At 41.6% G+C, this 17823-nt stretch overlaps 1 protein-coding gene across 10 annotated transcripts in view; it reads left to right on the forward strand.

Moving 5' to 3' along the window:
• PATJ (PATJ crumbs cell polarity complex component) overlaps positions 1 to 17823 on the forward strand; it is a 156718-nt gene that overhangs the window by 42987 nt on the left and 95908 nt on the right. For all 10 annotated transcript variants that reach the window (XR_008468023.1, XR_008468024.1, XM_054211587.1 and 7 more), the window contains exons 18-22: positions 9289 to 9498; positions 10665 to 10784; positions 13707 to 14075; positions 15207 to 15327; positions 16409 to 16565. Coding sequence is in view for 8 of the 10 variants with exons in the window: in XM_054211587.1 (XP_054067562.1) it covers positions 9289 to 9498; positions 10665 to 10784; positions 13707 to 14075; positions 15207 to 15327; positions 16409 to 16565 (977 nt within the window). In the remaining 2 variants the exon portion in view is untranslated. The remainder of the gene's footprint in view (positions 1 to 9288; positions 9499 to 10664; positions 10785 to 13706; positions 14076 to 15206; positions 15328 to 16408; positions 16566 to 17823) is intronic.

Below are 17823 nucleotides of genomic sequence, written 5' to 3' on the forward strand. Positions count from 1 at the left end.
AGGAACTTCATGTTAGCCAGACCTGGAACAGCATGAAGTGGGCATTCCTTCATCAGCCTGGGCCAGTGCTTAACGGGTTCTTACTGCAGTCTAGCAATAGGGACTCCACAGCTGCCTTGTTCTAGGGCTTATCTTCATTATCATTAGCAGGTTTTTTCTTACCGTTGAAGTCTTTTTTTTTTTTGCTGCACGTTCAGCAGGTTATGTTTTGTCCTTCTCCCAGGGAGCATGGGAAACAATTGTTTTCTTTTTTATAACAAAATCACTGCATAGTCATTCACGGCAGGAAGTGAAGCGATTTAAGTGTCTGCAAATATCTTTCCTCTTTCCTCTTTTCTTTATGCCCCAAACAAACAGGCTCCAGATGTAGACTTACAAAAAAGCAAACCAACTTCTTATTTGTAGAAGGTGGTATTCAACTAGATTATGGTTTTTTCTTTTTTGGACTGTTCAGCAGTGAGATGCGGGCTGGAATGCTTTGACTTGTTGCTGGCTAAACGTTTGCCCTCTTGTGATAATTTGGGCTTTGTCTGTCTTGTGATAAGTTTGTTATGAACAAAGCAGCATATTCGCGTCCTTGTTAAGCACATTTTCACCTGATCATGTGATGGAAACCTGTGGCTTACTGGCAAAAGCTGCACAGCTGTATTAAAAAGCAGTTTTACAATGGCTATCAGCTTGGTACTGGGAAAACTGATAAAGGCAGCTTTTCTCCCATCTCTACAACCCATCCACATTCATTAACATCAAAGTTCTGTAAGCCTCAGTACCGACTGTGTTGGTACTCATCTCACGGAGGATTTGCTTCTCTCCCCCTATGGGAAAGTTCTGCATCCTTTAAATCATATTAAGCTGCTTCATTTGTAAAATAATTCTTAATAGTGTGTCATGAATTGAATTCAGTGTAGCTTTTTGAAAAATTCTCTTGGAGTTCAGCTTAAGTACTACTTTTCAGGACTGAAGAGCGGGTGAATGCAGTTGAGCACATTCCCGGTAAAGTTTCTAGGGTGTTCATGATTAGTGGTTTCCAAAAACCTCAGTACTAAAAGCATTGGGAGATCAGAAACCACTTTAATAAGAAATCAAAGAGACTGTGTATCTCAGCATGAGATACAGACGGATGCGCAGGAGTAGCTTGCTGAGGTAGAGGAGATGGAGAACTTGGATGCAGGAAGTTGCGTTAGGGCTTGGGTCTGTCTTGACGCTGGGCTTGGGGGGGTCATCAGCCTGACTCTACGTGAGAAGTCAGGATGGAATCTCGTGTAGGGAGTGAGGGGCACATCCTAGGGACGGCCCTCCTGTCTTCTGTGAGCTGGAACAGCCGCTGCTCTGGACAATACCTGTGTCTGCAGAGAAACTGGAGCATTACTGAGAACATCTGTTTTCCTTTGGTTTGTCGCATATCCTTGAAATAAATACTAAGCAGTATTATTATTAACCTTTAGAAATGTTTTCCCTATTCCCCCAAATTCTACCAATCTGGTTGTTCTTTTTCATTTCCTGCTAGGAAGAATAGCTTTTAATAAAAACAAAAAACCCCAAACCAAAGAAATTCATTATTATTCCACAGATGTCTTCTGCCTGCAAGAGAAGGCGAGAATTTAAAGGGACAAATCTGTAGCTAGATTTGCCAAAAACTTGGCAAATCTCAGTAAGGGTAAGATAATGTAGATGAGACCAGAGGAAACTGTGCAGCTGAGTGCTGCTTATCTAAAAGCTGCATTAGTCTTTCAGTGAGCGTGTGGAGACGGTGGAGCAAAGGGCATGTAAAAGCTCAGCCCAGACAGCTCCGAACCGATGAGATTTGAAGGTGCTGCTGGATAACCACGAAGAATTCTGAAAACTCGTGGAAGTTATGAGGCATTCTGTTTGCTTAAAACCTCACCCTTCTGGAAGATGCTGCTCCCCAAATCCAAATAGTAGTGTTGCACTCAGAGTTTTTCTGTCCTCACTGTGTTTCGCAGTAGCCTTAAAATTCTCGGCAAACTTTTTGCCTATCCTTCTGTCTTCGCCACCATCCACACTTGGCGCAAGTCTTCTTTGGGCCAAGTCACTGTTTGCCGATCCTTGTTGAAAACAATAGAAAAAGGGGCCTGTCCTATCTCCCCACCTTTCTTTTGCAGCTTTTTCTGGAGCAAATCTTCTGTAATTCATGTGTTTGCTGTTTATGCTGTAAAGCTCTCCTTGCAGAGAGCTCCAGTTTGTTTGAAAACACGCACTGCGCTTCCACGGCCTGTTAAGAGTGGTGAGGTCAGCACACCTAACTGGTGGATGTGCTCGCTTTTTAGTTCAGGGATTATTTGAATTTGAAAGCTGATCAAACTCAGAATGTGCATTAAGACCACTGACTGCAGGTGATGTAGTTGATACCATTTATAATTTTTCCCGTGGCTCGTCGGTATTTTTTTCTTTATTCCCACACATCTCTATCCCTTCTTTATCTCATCACACAGTGGCTTTCCTCCATTTCCTTATGAGTTCAGGGGTTTTTTCCTTATCACTGTGGCTTTTCCCTGTAGTCAGCATTCAGTGTGTTTTTTCTGGAGCTGGAAAGTCTGAAAGTATAAGATATTAAGAGAGTCTAATGAATGTAATCCCTGTGACTTTAGCTCTGTTGAGAGCAAATATGAAAGGCGGATGAAACCTTAGGTTGATTGAGAAGTTTGATAAATTAAAAGATAGTGACACACACCTGAGTCCACTGCACAGTGACACGTTCAAAACTACCATAGGCAGTGCCTATCTTTGATCTTTTTATTTGAGAATAGCAGTAGCGTGTAAGATCTTTTTCTTTTGATCATTCCCTGGAGGCACTTTTGTCCCAGTTCTCTGCTGCATATCCCTCTTCCACAGCCGATGAACGCTGACTGCGCAGTGTTTGCCAGCTCTGCCAGACCTGCGCGGGGTTGAGTAATTGCTGGCCACCGTGTTGGTTCTTGCTGTAGAAGACTGTTACGATTTCAGATCACAGATGATGAAAGCCCGGTGTGGGAAACCCATTGTGCCACCTACTCTCACTTTGCTGTTCTCTCCCCTCCGTTGGGTGTGACTCTGTGTGTTTTGTTTATGGTTTTTTTTTTCTTTCTTTCTCTGTGAATTCCTGTTTCTTTGCGGACATTTCCCACAACAGAAGTTTTGATTAATGCTGGCTGCACACTAGAGCTTCTGAAATTCATTGCTTTATTCCCTCACTGCAGATCAATAAATACTTATGTTTTATTCCCAGTGCTTTGCCTTACATCACAGAAAAGATCAGCGTTCCTCCTTGAATACCGTTCTGTATTTAAGTTTATATTACTTCAGTACATCAGCCTGTAGTTTATTTCTTCGGTACAGCCTGAGGTTGTGCATTCTGTAGTCTTCTTCCTAAGTAGTTCCGCTGACTGCAATCTAATACGCGTGGAAGAGGCAGAAACAAGTCTTAAACACTTTGCGTTTCAGTCTGATTGCCCATGCAGTGCATCTAACAAAAACTAGTTGAGCACTTTCTCAGGGATGTTTTTTCAGGCTTTAGAGTACCTTTGGCAGGTCTTACGGCCGCCATCTGTAAATATGTTGGAGTGAATGAACAGAAAGTTTGGACCTTGAGTCTCAATCCTAAATTGAGGCCACCTTAAGGAGGAAATTAGACCTCGCTCACAGCTGGCTCGTCCTCTCTTCCCTTTCTGTGGGGACTTACTTAGTGCCTTTGAAAAGGCGGCAGGTTCTCATTCTTGACTCTTGCATCCCGTGTGCGTTGTTGGTGTGTATGTGGAGGGCGGCTCTGCAAAGGGACTGGGTGGCGCTTTGCTGAATCAGAGCATGGATGAGTATTTCGCGTAATTTCACAATACTGAGCGTACGGGTAAATTACTTCATGCGCAGTTCTGCCTTTGTTCTACGTAACAGTAAAAGGAGCATAAATGCATTCGGTCCTTTTCATTGTTGATGAGTGTATGTTCCTTGTACAGTATGTTACAGTGTTGTGTTTAAGTCTTTCAGTCTGGTATCTTATTCACTTGCAAACTGAAGAGTTTTAAATATGGATATGTATGTTAGACCTGGAAGTGGTCCCATGCAAAATGTAATGAAGCTGGGTTGCTCTGACCTCTGAGCTCTAACATGTGTTTGTTTTGGCTCTCTCGCAAAAACCTGCAGTATACAAATTGGCACTTGTAAAATTGTTCAGATAAATCAAAATTGGTACAGGGAAAAAAGTTTCAAACTGTTTCTTTTGGGATCCTTTGCCATGCTATTTTTGATGTGTGTTTTCAGAGGAGTGTTTTTGTGGCAGCAGGCAGTTTGTTGCTTGAAGAAAGCTAAAATATTCTAGGAAGTCAGGCTAGCTGAATTTAGATCTTAAGTGATGCCAAAACTAATATAGCCTGTAACTAAGTGAGAGTGACTTGGCGCAGTAAATGTCAGTCACCCGCTGGTTTGTCTTACGTTTTCATAGGAGCCTTAAAAAAAAAAAAAAAAAAAAAAAAAAAAAAAAAAAGAAAAGGAAAACACAAACAAAACCCCAGAAAACGTGGTAGCCGCTTCCATGCGCTGGAGTTGTGGCTGCCGTCGGCCGCGGAGGGGAGGCTGCGCCCCATCCTGGGCCGGGGCCGGCGGACGGGGATGGAGCGGGCGGAGCTGGAAGCGGCTGCGGTCATGCGGGAGCTGGGCTGGCCTGGCCTGGCCTGCCCTCTCTTGGCTGCTGCGGGAACCTCACCTTTTGCTGAGGATGGAGAAAGTCAGTCGGTTGTTATCCTTTTAATTTTCCAGTGTGATGGCCAGAGGTAAGCTGTTATTGCTTGTGTTTCCAGATTTGCTTCCTAAGGACCTCTGATAGCTTATCTTTGGTGCTCATGGCAAGCTCGAATCCCTCACTTGAAGGCCCAATAAAGTTACACGCTCCGGCAGTGTTGCACGTAGGACTCTGTTAACTTGCTGCTCCTGGGACTCTTAACATTTTAGCAGAGCTCAGGTTTTTAAGAGACTTCATACTGCTCCGAATCCAGGGATCCCAGAGGCAGCAACTGCAGTGGCCCCTGCCTGACTCTTTGCACTGCTAAAATGAATCCAGAACAAATGAGGCTCTGAAAATAAGAAGAAAAATTTGACACCTGGACTCCAGGAAACATTTGTGGATTTTGATGAGGAGCAGTAGGGGGGGGAAGGGAAAACCTATGGTTCAGTGTAGTTAAATATATGGTGTGCTAAGTATGAATAAATTGTGACTATTTTAAACAAGTTCATATACTCTATGGCTGGCTCGAGCACAAAGGAAAAGACAACAGCTACAAGGTACTGGTTCCTCAAAGGGTTACCTGGAGGCCAGCATCCTGGGCTGCTGCTGGTGCATGGCAGTGCTCAACTTTCATCGTTTATACAAGTGGCAAACTTTTTTTTTTTGTGCTTGTGAGCACAAAGAATTAGTGCCTGTGAGTTAATGGGTTTTGTCTCCTGATAGCCTTACTTTGCAGTCCGATTCCTTTCCTCGTTGTTCATAAATGATTCATTTGTGTAAAGGAATCCTTCGGTAAACTGAAGTTAAAAGTTCCTCTTTAAACCAAGCCCAGTTCGTGCCCGTTTTAAGGTGACCCACTTGCATGGGGCTGCCCTGTGCACGCTCCCTCTGCTGTAATGCAAAGTCACGCAATAATTTCTTGAACTCTCAAAGTTGAGTCACTTCTGCATTCCAGCCGAGTACCATTACAGCAACATCTCGGCACTGGGTTTGGGGAGGGAGTTTCTTCCCAGCCTGTAAACTCCATAAAAGTAAAGGAGACTTTCACTTTAAAGCAAACTGAAATCTGGTCCTCACTGCTAGTGACTAAAAATCACTATTATCTGGCTTAATGTGAGCCAAGTAAAATGAATCAAGAGCCTTAGGGTAGGTGTGCAGTAGCAGTTACTGCTGTTTAGTAACCTCGAATGGTTCTAACTGGTCAGTTAACATGGAGGTGGCCCTGGAGCCCATCAGGGCACCGTGGGAGTGAAGTTGCCTTTTGCAGTTAGTACAGAAAGTAGGAATCTGGTTTTTAGCCAGCTGCTAGCACCGCTTTCTTTAAAAACAAGGTGACAACCCACGCAGTCCAGTTGCACTCACTGTTTACAAGATGTGAATGTGAATTCAGTGTTCGCTGTCTTGTTTTAGCAGGTGTTTTTCTTTAGGGTGCATTTGGGTTTGAGTATAAGTCATAAGGCAAGATTTCAAAAAACATTGTTCCTTTTGTTTTGATAAGAAAAGCACGGTGCAATCCACAGTTCCATTCACCCTTATGTTATATTATCGAGGATATGTATTAATGATTACACCTTGAAATCCCGTAGGTCTGTGTCTTCACGTGCAGCTTCTGTTGCGTTCCTCATGGCAATTGCATTGCGATTTACTGTCACTGGTAACAAACCCTGGGGGGTTACAGCGCTGCTGGTGTTACTGGCTTAGCCCTGTCACTGTGTAGATTTTATTGCTCTTCTCTTCCTGTGCAATAGCTCCCTCTGCTTGAAAACAGCAGTGTAATTATAACCCCTGTTTTGGATTTGCCTGAACAACAGGTTTTAACATGGGCCCCTTTTTTTAAAGACGATTTCTGCTGCTGCTCCTCATGAAACAATTCCAATACACGGTTACACCCATGCATGTTGTGAAGCAGCGAAGAGAACCACGACGTTCTCAAAACTTTGCTGCATAGGAACTGCCTGTGTTGCAAGAACTCTGTCTTCCTTTTTAGCACGAGGATTAAAGCTGGTTGGAACGCTTTTTCAGCTAAATTATCTCTTACCAAAACACGATGATTTATTGAAGCCAAAATGTTTTTATTTCAGTGAAAACTTTTAATTGGAAACAGGACTGTTTCTCATCAGAAATGTGGTAGTTAGGCCACTGACGTTGAATATCTGCATAGAAGAAGCTAATGGTGAGATTTCCATGTCCTGCTTAAGTGGTTCTGATCTGGAACCCAAAAAAGAGCAGCTTTGGATCAGACAGAGCAGGGATTGGAACCTGGATCTGCCACATTCTCAGCCAGCGCCATAATTCGCTCCCAAATGTTTTTGTCAGCTTATCTGCGCCAGTAAGGATGAGTGCTGGTTTTGTTTTCTTCCTTTTTTATCAATATAGCTAAGCCAGCACAAGTCATATTATAAAAGCTGTTATGTCAGCAAAGGTGTAGTTTTGCTGAGAGAGCGTTCACCCATTTAGGGAACCAGCATAAACCTTGCTTGCCATGGCAAGATGAGCCCATGATAGGAAAACTTGCTGGTTTTGTTCTATTAGCGAAGCATTCCTGATGCAAACGCTGCCTTCCTTGCTGGAAAATGGCTGTCTCAACACGACCCTGGTTTTGCAAACGAGTCCAAAAGGTTATTTTTATTTTGCATTGGAGCAGACCCAAAAATTAAAACCATCTCAAAAGCCTGTGTCAAGCGGAGCATTTGTTCTGTGGTCAGCTGTCATCGGGATGGTCGGGCACATGGATTTGTCGGCAAGGGCAGGCAGAGCTGGCTCCCTACACAAAGGGCAGCAGGAACTCTTCGTTTTCAAAATTCAACACTCATAAAGCAAAACCTCTTCTTTTTTTTTCACGTTTTGGAATCCTTTGGATTCTTCTTCTGGTCTTCCTGCCTTTGGGGTTGGTTTGTTTCTAAGCATTTCCGAAGTGGGCGCAGAACGCGGATAGCTCGCCGTTGGAAACAAAATGCAATCCTTTCCCCTGGGCGTTGCACGCAGCGGGTCAGAGCACAAGCAGTGGGGCAGAGCACAAGCAGTGGGGCAGCCCGAGCCTCTGGGCACGCGTTCCGTGGGCACAACGCCGTCACGCAGCCGAGGGAGGCCCCTGGGCTCGATTATCAAGACATGAAACTCGCAAGGAAGCCTCTTTTCTTCAATGCGGATACCCAGTGTTTGGAAAGATTATAAAACGGCAGGATTAAGCAGTAGAACAGGAGAGAATTATTAGTAATATATATTTACTTGAATTCAGCTTCAGCGTGGCTCTTCCTGCTGGACTCTGATTTCAGGTCTCTAATTTCAGCCATTTACAGATATTACATTCGTTACCTCATGTGTTTGCACACACCTTAAAAAAAACACATTCCCTTGGAAAGCAATGCATACTTATATAAAAATAAAGAGTTAAAAAAAGCATTCCTGTTTTCAAATTAACACTGAGGTGCTGAATTCATGGTGGTCTTTGTGATTTGAATTTTGCCCCCCCTCCTTTTTTTTCTTTTTTTTTTTTTTAATCCCTCCCGTGCCCTGAATAAGATGCGAGTCCTGAGGGAAAAATAGTACATGATTATGCATTTGAAGAGCCAGTGCATACAAAGAGCATTTGTGAACTTTATGAGCCCATAGCAAGGGGGAGAAAGGTGAATTCTAATCTTTAAAAAATATAAAAGGAAACAAAAAGACCCCCATAAATTTGTTTTGTGTATCTTTCTGCCACTATATAATAACTTAAAATCGTTTCATTGGATTGAGGATGAATTTTTAAATGGCTGAATGCATGATAGAAATGGTACATGACACAACACAAAGGCTCGTACTGGAAAAAAAATTAAGTGAATATCTTTGCATCAGTTTACAGCCTCTCCAATGTGTATAACATTTTCTACTTCACAATCCTCTGTATACACCACTACAGTGTTTTTTGTCTTCAGTAATAATCTTAGTTACTCTTCTGTTGCAGTCCCCTGTATTCTCTCTTATGGAAGCTTCACGGGTGGAGAAAACGTCTTTTAGGAGTTGTCATGCAGATTTGACAAAGCAGGAACACTGCAGTAACATAGCAAACGTATACTGCTATTTCTTGAATGTTTGGGGTTTATTTTTTAACTTAATAATGTTTTTAATTCAATTTCTGGTCTTGCAATGATTTCTTTTAACATCAGTTTTGCTGCTATGAAGCTTTTGAATGGCCTGCAGAGCGGTTATTTTATGTACCATTAGGAGGTAAGAGGCTGGCTGGAGGCTTGCAGAAGAGTGCCAGCGGTGGTGGTCCGTCTGCAGGTTGGCCCGGCCGGTTCTGCGTGTCGAAGAAGGGCAGGCAGGGTATCAGTCAGCTTTCAGATCTCAAAATTTCTTAATGGATTAGGCAAGTGACAGAATATCTTCCTACTGCAAACCTTTCTTTTTGTAAACTGTTAAGCCGTGGCAGTATTAGCAGATGGTCCTTTTGAATGTCGCAGCAAGCTTCAGTTCTGTACCACTGGATGATGAATGTGCTTAAGTGGTCAAAATATACATCATCTTTCTGGTGGCTTTGACTTTTACTTTTAATTTTTTTTTTCTTTTTTTTTTTTTTTTCTTTTTTTCAGGATCCCTTGGATCCAACAAGAACAGCCATTGTGATCAGCTCTCTGGTGGCAGGCGGAGTGGCCGAACGTGGGGGCGAGCTTTTACCTGGTGACCGCTTGGTGTTTGTAAATGAGAAATCTTTGGACAGTGCCACTTTAGCAGAGGCAGTGGAAGTGTTGAAATCTGTGCCCCCAGGTACCGTTTCTCTTGGAATCTGCAAGCCTTTGGTGGTAAGGACTGATTTTAACTTTCTTCTATTTGACTTTATGATGTGTAGACTGGGTTGTTGTATTTGGGGGGTAGAAGTTTGTAGGCATGTGGAAAGCAACTAAGTAGCGATGCATACACCTCCACATGTCCAGAAATTCTGGCTAGCTGGCATACAGGCAGCTCAACCTCACAGAACACAGAATGATAGGGATTGGAAGGGACCTCTGGAGATCATCTCGTCCAACCCCCTGCCAGAGGAGGGTCACCCAGAGCAGGTGGCACAGGAACACGTCCAGGCAGGTTTTGAATGTTTCCAGAGACAGAGACTCCACCATCTCTCTGGGCAGCCCATTCCAGTGCTCTGCCACCCTCAAAGTAAAGAAGTTCCTCCTTATGTTTAGGTGGAACTTCTTATGTTCAAGTTTGTGCCCGTTACCTCTTGTCCTGAAGGACAAGAGTCCAAAGGTTCAAGTCCAAAAGGTCTGACTGGAAAACCAGTGGTCTCAAGTTCCTTCTGAAAGAACACCCATGTGGAATCAGAAGACGTCTGGGCAAACCTATGCGCACTGGCCTATGCGTAGCTCTGACATGGTTCAAGCAATTCAGCAAATCACTTGAATATGTGCTGAAGTGCATTTCACTCTAAGACATTGCTAACTGCTTGCTTGAGCTCCACTGACATCAAAGAAACTTAATCTGTTTGAAGTCAAGACTGTAAGTTCAAGTAGAATTTCCTTTTTCTAGAATCGGGGCTTTGGAACAGACAGTAGTTTACTTGAGAACACTGCAGTATTGTTCATCAAGAGCACAGAGGCAAAATTAATTAAAGTAAAGCACCGTCTAATAGAAAGTGCTTGTAATTCAAACTGGTAGAGGAGTGGTGAATTAGGAACGTAGGAAGGCTGTTAAATATATTCTTTCCTTTTCTAAAAAGTGATATTTCATTGTTCATATCCTTGTATTTGTTTGTCTTTCCTACACATCTCTTTATTTTTTTACTGTATCTGTACTGATATCTTAAAGAATGAAAGCTGTTGTCTTTGTCTCCTCCATTTATGACTTTTTTTATGAACCTGTAACTTTTTCCCATCTCTTTTCTAATGGCTAGTTCCTTTTTAGTTTATTGAAAAACGTGGGAATTTTTTTGTTTGTTTTCCTGACTCGTCATTTTGATTGCCTTTCTTAGGCAGAAAGCAAAGAGGAGGAGACCGTGCAGAGTGTGGATTCCAGCAACATTAAAACCAGCCCTGGATCTCCAGAACCAGTAGATAATATTAATTTCTCAATAATACTTGAAGCACCACAGGTATTTGATTTCTCTTTTGGTTCAGCTTAAGTTAATACAGGCAGGAAATGACGTTTTAAAGTAAAAAAAATAGTATGTCTTTCAGGTAGGACTTAAGTATCGGATAGACTTCAGGCTGGATTCCCTCAGAAAAAGACTCTTAACAGCTAACTGTATTTTACTTGTATTGTGACCAGTAAGCATGTGTGTAGCACAATGCAATTCCCAGACTGCCTTATCGAATTTACTATGTCATTAAAATACCTCGGGTTACCTTGGATATGAAATAGGAACGCTAAGTTATATAGTCATTGTCAGTAGTTGGTTCAGCTTTGCAAAGAAAGTCAGGTATGGAGGCAGAACACTTTTTATTATAATGAAGCGGAACAAAAAAGTAGTCTAGTGTATAAGGCAAGCTTGAAATCTCTTCTTCGTCTTCTTGGTCTTGAGTGATTTCTTTCCTCTCTTCCTCAATTCTCCTCTTATTTTCTGAGAAATAATTCTGTTTATTGCGAGAGGATGAAGCACTAAAGGTAGTGAGAAACTCGGATACCAGGGTAATAGGCAATACTAGTGCAATGCTGACCTGTGTAGAGTGAGAGATATGGATATTTTTGAATTTTCGTCTGTTCTCAATTGCTTTGCAAATTTTTTATTAATTCACGTTGATAAATGCATTCTTTTTAGACCATAAAAGACAATAGATAAAGGATCATCCAGAACTGCAACACAGTAATAAAAGTAAATAATAGATTTTCTCGTTGCAAAACATGCCTGCCTGTCTCTGGATGCAAATATATCCTTAAGGCTGAAATGGTGTATTAGATCCACCAAAAGAAGCAATATTACAGGATAGATGTAGGTAAACTATGTAGAAATTAGCTTGGACATGATATTTACTGATTTTCACGATGTAAAATGGAGTTTGTTGTTTTCCAGGTGCATAAGAAGGGTTCCTGTCAGAGCAATTAGTCCTCTGCCAACTCAGATTGTTTCTCTGCTTCCTAAGTAAAACTAACATTATTAAGTACTTTTAAGTATTTTATCTTAAAGTCCTTCTGAATATAGAAACTGGAATGATCAATTTGTACAAAATACATGCAAAAGTATTTGCTTGTATTTTGTTTTAGCTTATGTATGAAAGCAGTGGTAGTAGCTTAGAGCAATAGTATAAAATTTCCATCCATTTATTATCTTACCTGCTCATCTAAGAGCCAAGAGTGGTGTGTCGTGATGGCTTCCACTTTTACACACTAGCATAGCGCTGACAAAGCTGAATTTTAAAAAAAAAAAAAAAAAAAAAAAGAACTTGAAGATTTTTATATGCTACAACAGTAGACTTTACTGTCATGTTTGCAGTATTCCCTGTTCCATTGGTAGCGTCTGCTACTGCAGTGCAGCAGCCTGTGATTATACACACCTAAGCGCGGTATCAGGAGATGGTAATACAAATTGCTGGGTGGTTCTGAGCTAAGTCAACTGTTTTATACAGCGATGAAGTTGGTGCCTCTTCCAGAAGGGCTTGGAGAATGATGCTGCAGCAGTGAAGTGAAACGCAATGAAGTAGAGATGAAGAGAATTAGAATCTCTTCAGACTGGGTATTTTTTGAGATTGAGGTACACAGGTCAAGTAGATTAAAGGAATATTTAATGCTTATGAAAAATATGCTCATTTCTGGATTGCTAATGTTCTGCTTTCATGCCAGCTAGAATTACTGCATTGTTTCCTTATGCTCTCGCCTGTCTCTTATTTTCTCTCCTGCCTCTCATTTGAACTGTGCGAACATTTTGGCAGCATCTGGGGTTTTTTTTCTTCTGCATTTGTACAAACCTGACAAAACAGGATTCTGACACTAAAGGTCAGGAATAGCGAAGTACCTTGGGGAGTCTGGGAAGGGGCAGGGAGCAGAAACAAAAACATTTTGACTGAGGACCCCTGAATCTGTAGATTGGTTTGGGTGTTTGGGGTTTCGGTGCCTTGAAGATGGGGTTTGGGCACACATCCTTGGTGGCCTGAAGAAAAGGGAGGAAAAGCTTTCTGTGTGTGGCGAGCTTTCTGGTAGCGGTGCAAGGCGTAAAATTTCAGAGACGCCTGTGCAGACTCGCTCCATGAGCGCCCCATTTGGTTTAGGCAAAACATGGAGCACTGGAAATTGGGGAGGCACGCGACAAATCCCAGAAAAAGAACTGTTGAGCGAGATCTTTCAGAGTGGGTTTTAATACCTTTTCTTTTCGCTTTGTTTTTTTTTCCGGTTTCTTGTTCTGTGGTTTGAATTCAGCAGAAAGTTCCCTTTAAAACAGTAAGGGTATTAGATAATGAGCAGTCAATTATGTCTTTTTTTCCTTTTCTTTTCTTTTTTTAAGGATGTGGGTCATCCATTTCACCTCTCTTGCAGGTTAAAATATTGTATGGAATACCCAAGGGAGGGACAAATGAGTGTGGCTTTTGGTTTGGGGGGTTTTGTTTGTGGTTTTTTTTTTTTTTTAACGTTGATACTTTTGCATAAGCAAACTCAGGCTGGTTTTTGTTTAGCTGGTGGTATTGTGAGAAATGTACATGCATTTATAAAGCAATAGCAGATAAGTCTGGTCAGGGATAGTTTAGCTGGATTTATATATACTTTTTCCTGTAGGTTTTTTGTGTTATTTAATAATTCTCATTCCCTAACTTCAGTCCAGGTTGGTTATTCTAAACGGCTGCAGGAATATCTAAGCTGTGCAACTTGAATTTCTTTATATTAAAAAATAAAATGCAGTGTCTACATTTGGTCTTAAAATCATAAGTCAGAGAGTGTATTTTCTTTTAGGAAGTGCAAAATGTAGAAGATATTCCCTTTAAAAATCAGTCTGTACTTTTAATATGGGCCTAACATAAAACATAGTTTTAAAGGAGTGAGCAAGAAACATAATGTAAAATCTCTATTCCTGTAATGTTTTATGCAGGGTTTCAGAGATGAAACACCTTTTAAAGAAGAACTTGTTGATGAACCAAGTTTGGACTTGGGAAGGTCGTTTCAGCTTTCTCAAAATGACAGTAAGTATGAGGAGTCATGGGAGATGCATGAATTTCTGAAACCCAGGACAGAAGAAATGGATGAAGAACGGGAAATGTTGGTGGATGATGAGTATGAAGAAGATTCAGACTTCCTGAAATATAATGCATCCACTGGAGAGAAGACATCTTCAGAGAGGAACCTCAATACAGAGCGATGGGCAAAGCAACTCGAGACTACTGAAACACCAGACTTGAGATCCGGTGTTAACCTAAGTCCAAAACAGTCCCTGGAATATCGGTTCACTAAAGATCAAATGGTAAGGGATGCTGTGTCGGTGTCAGTGCTGTACCCTCGCCATGGGACCCATACCTTAAGGCAAACTCCAGGCCTAAACTCTGTAAGGAGTCTTTCTGGTGTTGTAATTACTAGATGAGATCTGAGGACCTCTAACGGACACAAGTCTACCCTTTTGTACATTTTGGAAGGTTCGTTCGGTTACTTGGTGTCTGTGTATTTAGCTCCTCCAGTGAGGTACGTGCTGTGGCTGGTGTATTTACAGGCATCCTGTACCTGCGTCTTCTTTCCCACCTCTGATCTGTGGGCTCCGTTCTTTTTTGCAAGCTGTACTAACATGGTGCATGTTAGCTATAGCAGAATGTTAGTTTACGGTTTTAATAGTCCAGGGGCCTCAGCAGCAATGTCAGTGAAAGGAGCTCCCTCTTTTCCTCATTATTTTTAATCCAAATCAGTTCCTCGAGCCAGATGATAGTGCAGTCGATCAAAAAACGATATGGCAGAAGCAATGTAACAAGCATACTGGTGGATGAAGGAGTAGGAGGAGACGGAGCGTCAGGTAAATTGCAAAACTCTTATTTATGTGTCCTCCTCAAGTATTCTGAGAAATACTTTTTTCTGAGTCTTTGTTCATTCACTTGCCAAACAAAAAAATGATAATACCAGCCTTCCATGCACCAGCTCCCGAGAAGTACGCTTTTATGTGAAAAAACTGAAGTGGAAAAGGATTTAATGTTACAGCCACAGAGAATTTCAGGTTTTGTTTGGCTTGTCTCCTTATGTATTATGTACATAAACAGGCTACAATGCAGTTTCTAGTGACAGGTTTACACCAGAGTGCACAATATTAAATTTATACATTCGCTACTTAAAACCAGAAAATGAGCAAGAGTAAAGAACTGCTTGTCTGGATTACAGGCAAGTAGAAAGATACAGTTGCTTTAAATTGCAATTGCATGTAACATTTTTCATGCCTCTTCTTAATATAGTGCATAAATAAGCAGTTAGTATTTCATAGTTATCTGAATAAATATGAATGTAGTTGAGAAAATGAATGTTTGCTGTAAAAATCAATGCTCATGTCAAATACCCCTGTATAAGTTGATAGCGTTGCTTTCTAACTTTAATTACTTTTTTTTTCTCCTCTGTGAAGTGTGAAGAAAATGCTGGTATAAATTCACTATTTTCTGGAACCACAGCACACAATGGCTACCCAAAAGACATATTTGATACTGAAACTACCCAGTCAGGAGCAAAAAACAAGACGGATTTAGGTTTGTAAAAAGTTTTTTCTTTATTTTATAATTTCATATTTACAAACTTAAATTTTATACCAAAACACAGATTTATTCAAATGATAAAATATTCAAATGAAGACTTCTGCAGGCTTAAGAGAGTCTGGCTTTGAATAGGTTTCAGCTTCATGATCTTGCTTCCTCCTCCGAATCTTCACTTACAGTTGTCACAGTTGATATTGGAAGTGGCTGCTGTGGAGAATCACTTTCTTCTGTGTAGTTAACGTCCGCAGTAGGACTCCATGAGTAAGTAAAATAGCTCATGCCTGTAATTTTCGTCAGATATTTGTTTGAGTCCCTTTCGACTGCTGATTTTTTTTTTTTGCATTTAAAAAAAATGTGACCAGCTCAGGAGGTAACTTTACCACAAACAAAATTTGCAGGTGAGCTCTGGGTAGATAATTGCCCCCTATCTTGGTTCTGTAATCTGTGCTCAGGAGCAAAGCTTCTCCTTGTCAGATGGCCAGAGATGGATGATTAGAATGTGGTAGTTCCTCAGGGAAATAAATTTATCAGCCTGCCTGAGATAGCACTCACTTGTTGAGAGACAGAAGTTGGGTTCTTTCATTTCTTTGTCACCTGCATCTTGTACAGCAGAGACTGTGTAAGCTACAGTGGCAGACTGATGAGCCTTGCAAGGTTCAATTAACGTTGGTACTTATGTCACCAAAATGATAACAGTCTTCCCCAGCGGGATGGGGTTCTGTGCTGGAGCAGGGCTTTGCATAAAGGTTGGATTCACGACTTCTAATCATGTGTTTTTGTGAGGAGCGTCAGTTGTGTAAGTTGTACCTGAGCGTATCTCAGTTCCGCAAAGATTTACCATTTCCTGTTATCACTTGACTGTATGTACATCAGAACCAAGCTGCTATAAAAGAGTGTTTAGTGTGGTTTACATTTCCTTCAGAAATAAATGTTTTGTGTCTCTGAGTCTCTCGATCATCACACAACATCCACATTTGGAACATGGTGAGCTAAGGAGTCTGTTTCCAAGGGTGATAACTGGTAGATGCCGGGACAGAGGAAGCAAAAGTTCACATCTACACCTTTTCTCCTTCAGGTACAAAGCTTCAGCTTGACTCTAAAGGACCTGGGCTTGATGTTGATCTGGAAGCTATTGAAAAGGAAGAACTAAAAGGGGAGGATTATGTTTATTCCAAGGACCTGGAGTCTGGGAGAGTAACCACCTTATCTCAGCCTAGAACAACGTTGTGCAGGTATGGAGAAAGACTGCAGTTTTTTGAAGATTTTCAATTAAAGATCTTAACTATCTTCTTGCTGTACTTAGCTGGCGAACCATCAAAAGGTGTGTGAAACAGTAAGGCATACATAGATGCCCCGTTCTACGACTTTTGCCCAGGGAGCTGAATTCTGCCTTACAACCTTATTGAATCTTTACTTCCCACATTCCCTCCCCTGAGTAGTGGGACAGAAAAGTGCGAATGGCTCTGCCATCGGCTTCACTTACTCCACAGTGAGGGAATGTGCCCCGGAGGAGAGGGATGTAGGCTTTACCAGCAGCATTGGTCATTAGTTGCTTAAGGAGCTCTCCTCTTAGCTCCTTATCATAGCTCTGTCCTCTTGGTTTTTCCTTTCCTTTGTTCTTCCTTTTGGGAAGACCAGTTCAGCCATGGCTCTCAGGCCTATGCAGGAAGTTTTAGCCTTGCCAGTGGCGCTGAGAAACCTCGAGCTGGCACTGGTTGTAGATATTTGCCACACCTGCCAAGTGCCCCATTCTTTCCCCACCAGTTTTGGGTGAGTGTGTAGTGGATCTGCTTTTGGGGCCTGTTGATTCAAATCCTCAGTACTTCCCTAATTCATCTGTAATCTTCCCTCAGAGGGAAAGCAGCTCAGCAACAAGGTGAGGGCATTATTTCTCCAGCACAACATCCTACTTCCTTTTTGCCGTTTAAGAGTAGCGTTTACAGCTCTCAGGATCTACAGAAAAATGTGTGCAAGGATGTATTGTTTCAGCCTTTCTGTGGGAGCATGCAATTCCACACTTCTGTTCCTATTCTGTGAATTGGTGAGTCACATATAGTACGGAAGTTTAATTAACACCCTGTTCTGGGGTGTTTGATGGAACAGACCGGATCCGTTCTCCCAGTTGCATCGTGATGTGCTTTCTGGTCAGCTAGACTGGTTTTATCATGTTTATATCCCTCTATAAGAATCACGGCATATTTATCAGAAAGTAAATGTTAATTGCTTAAATAGTCATTTCAAATGAGGAAATGCAGTGCGGATTTGTATATCGCAGAGCAGCTTATAAATTTGGTCTGCCCATCATGTTTACTTCTGGAGCATTCCTTAAGTACATTTAAACCTAAATACAAAAATTCCTGTCTAGTCTGTTGACTCTGCACATTTGGTTTGAACTGGACAGAGTGCGAAGGCGTTGCTGTCTCACTGCCAGACACAAAATATGCAAGGAATTGTGACCTGGCATGTGTGATGCCTTTTTCATTTATTTTT

This window comes from Rissa tridactyla, chromosome 8 (assembly GCF_028500815.1).
Source record: "Rissa tridactyla isolate bRisTri1 chromosome 8, bRisTri1.patW.cur.20221130, whole genome shotgun sequence".
In the NCBI taxonomy this organism is placed as follows: Eukaryota; Metazoa; Chordata; class Aves; order Charadriiformes; family Laridae; genus Rissa; species Rissa tridactyla.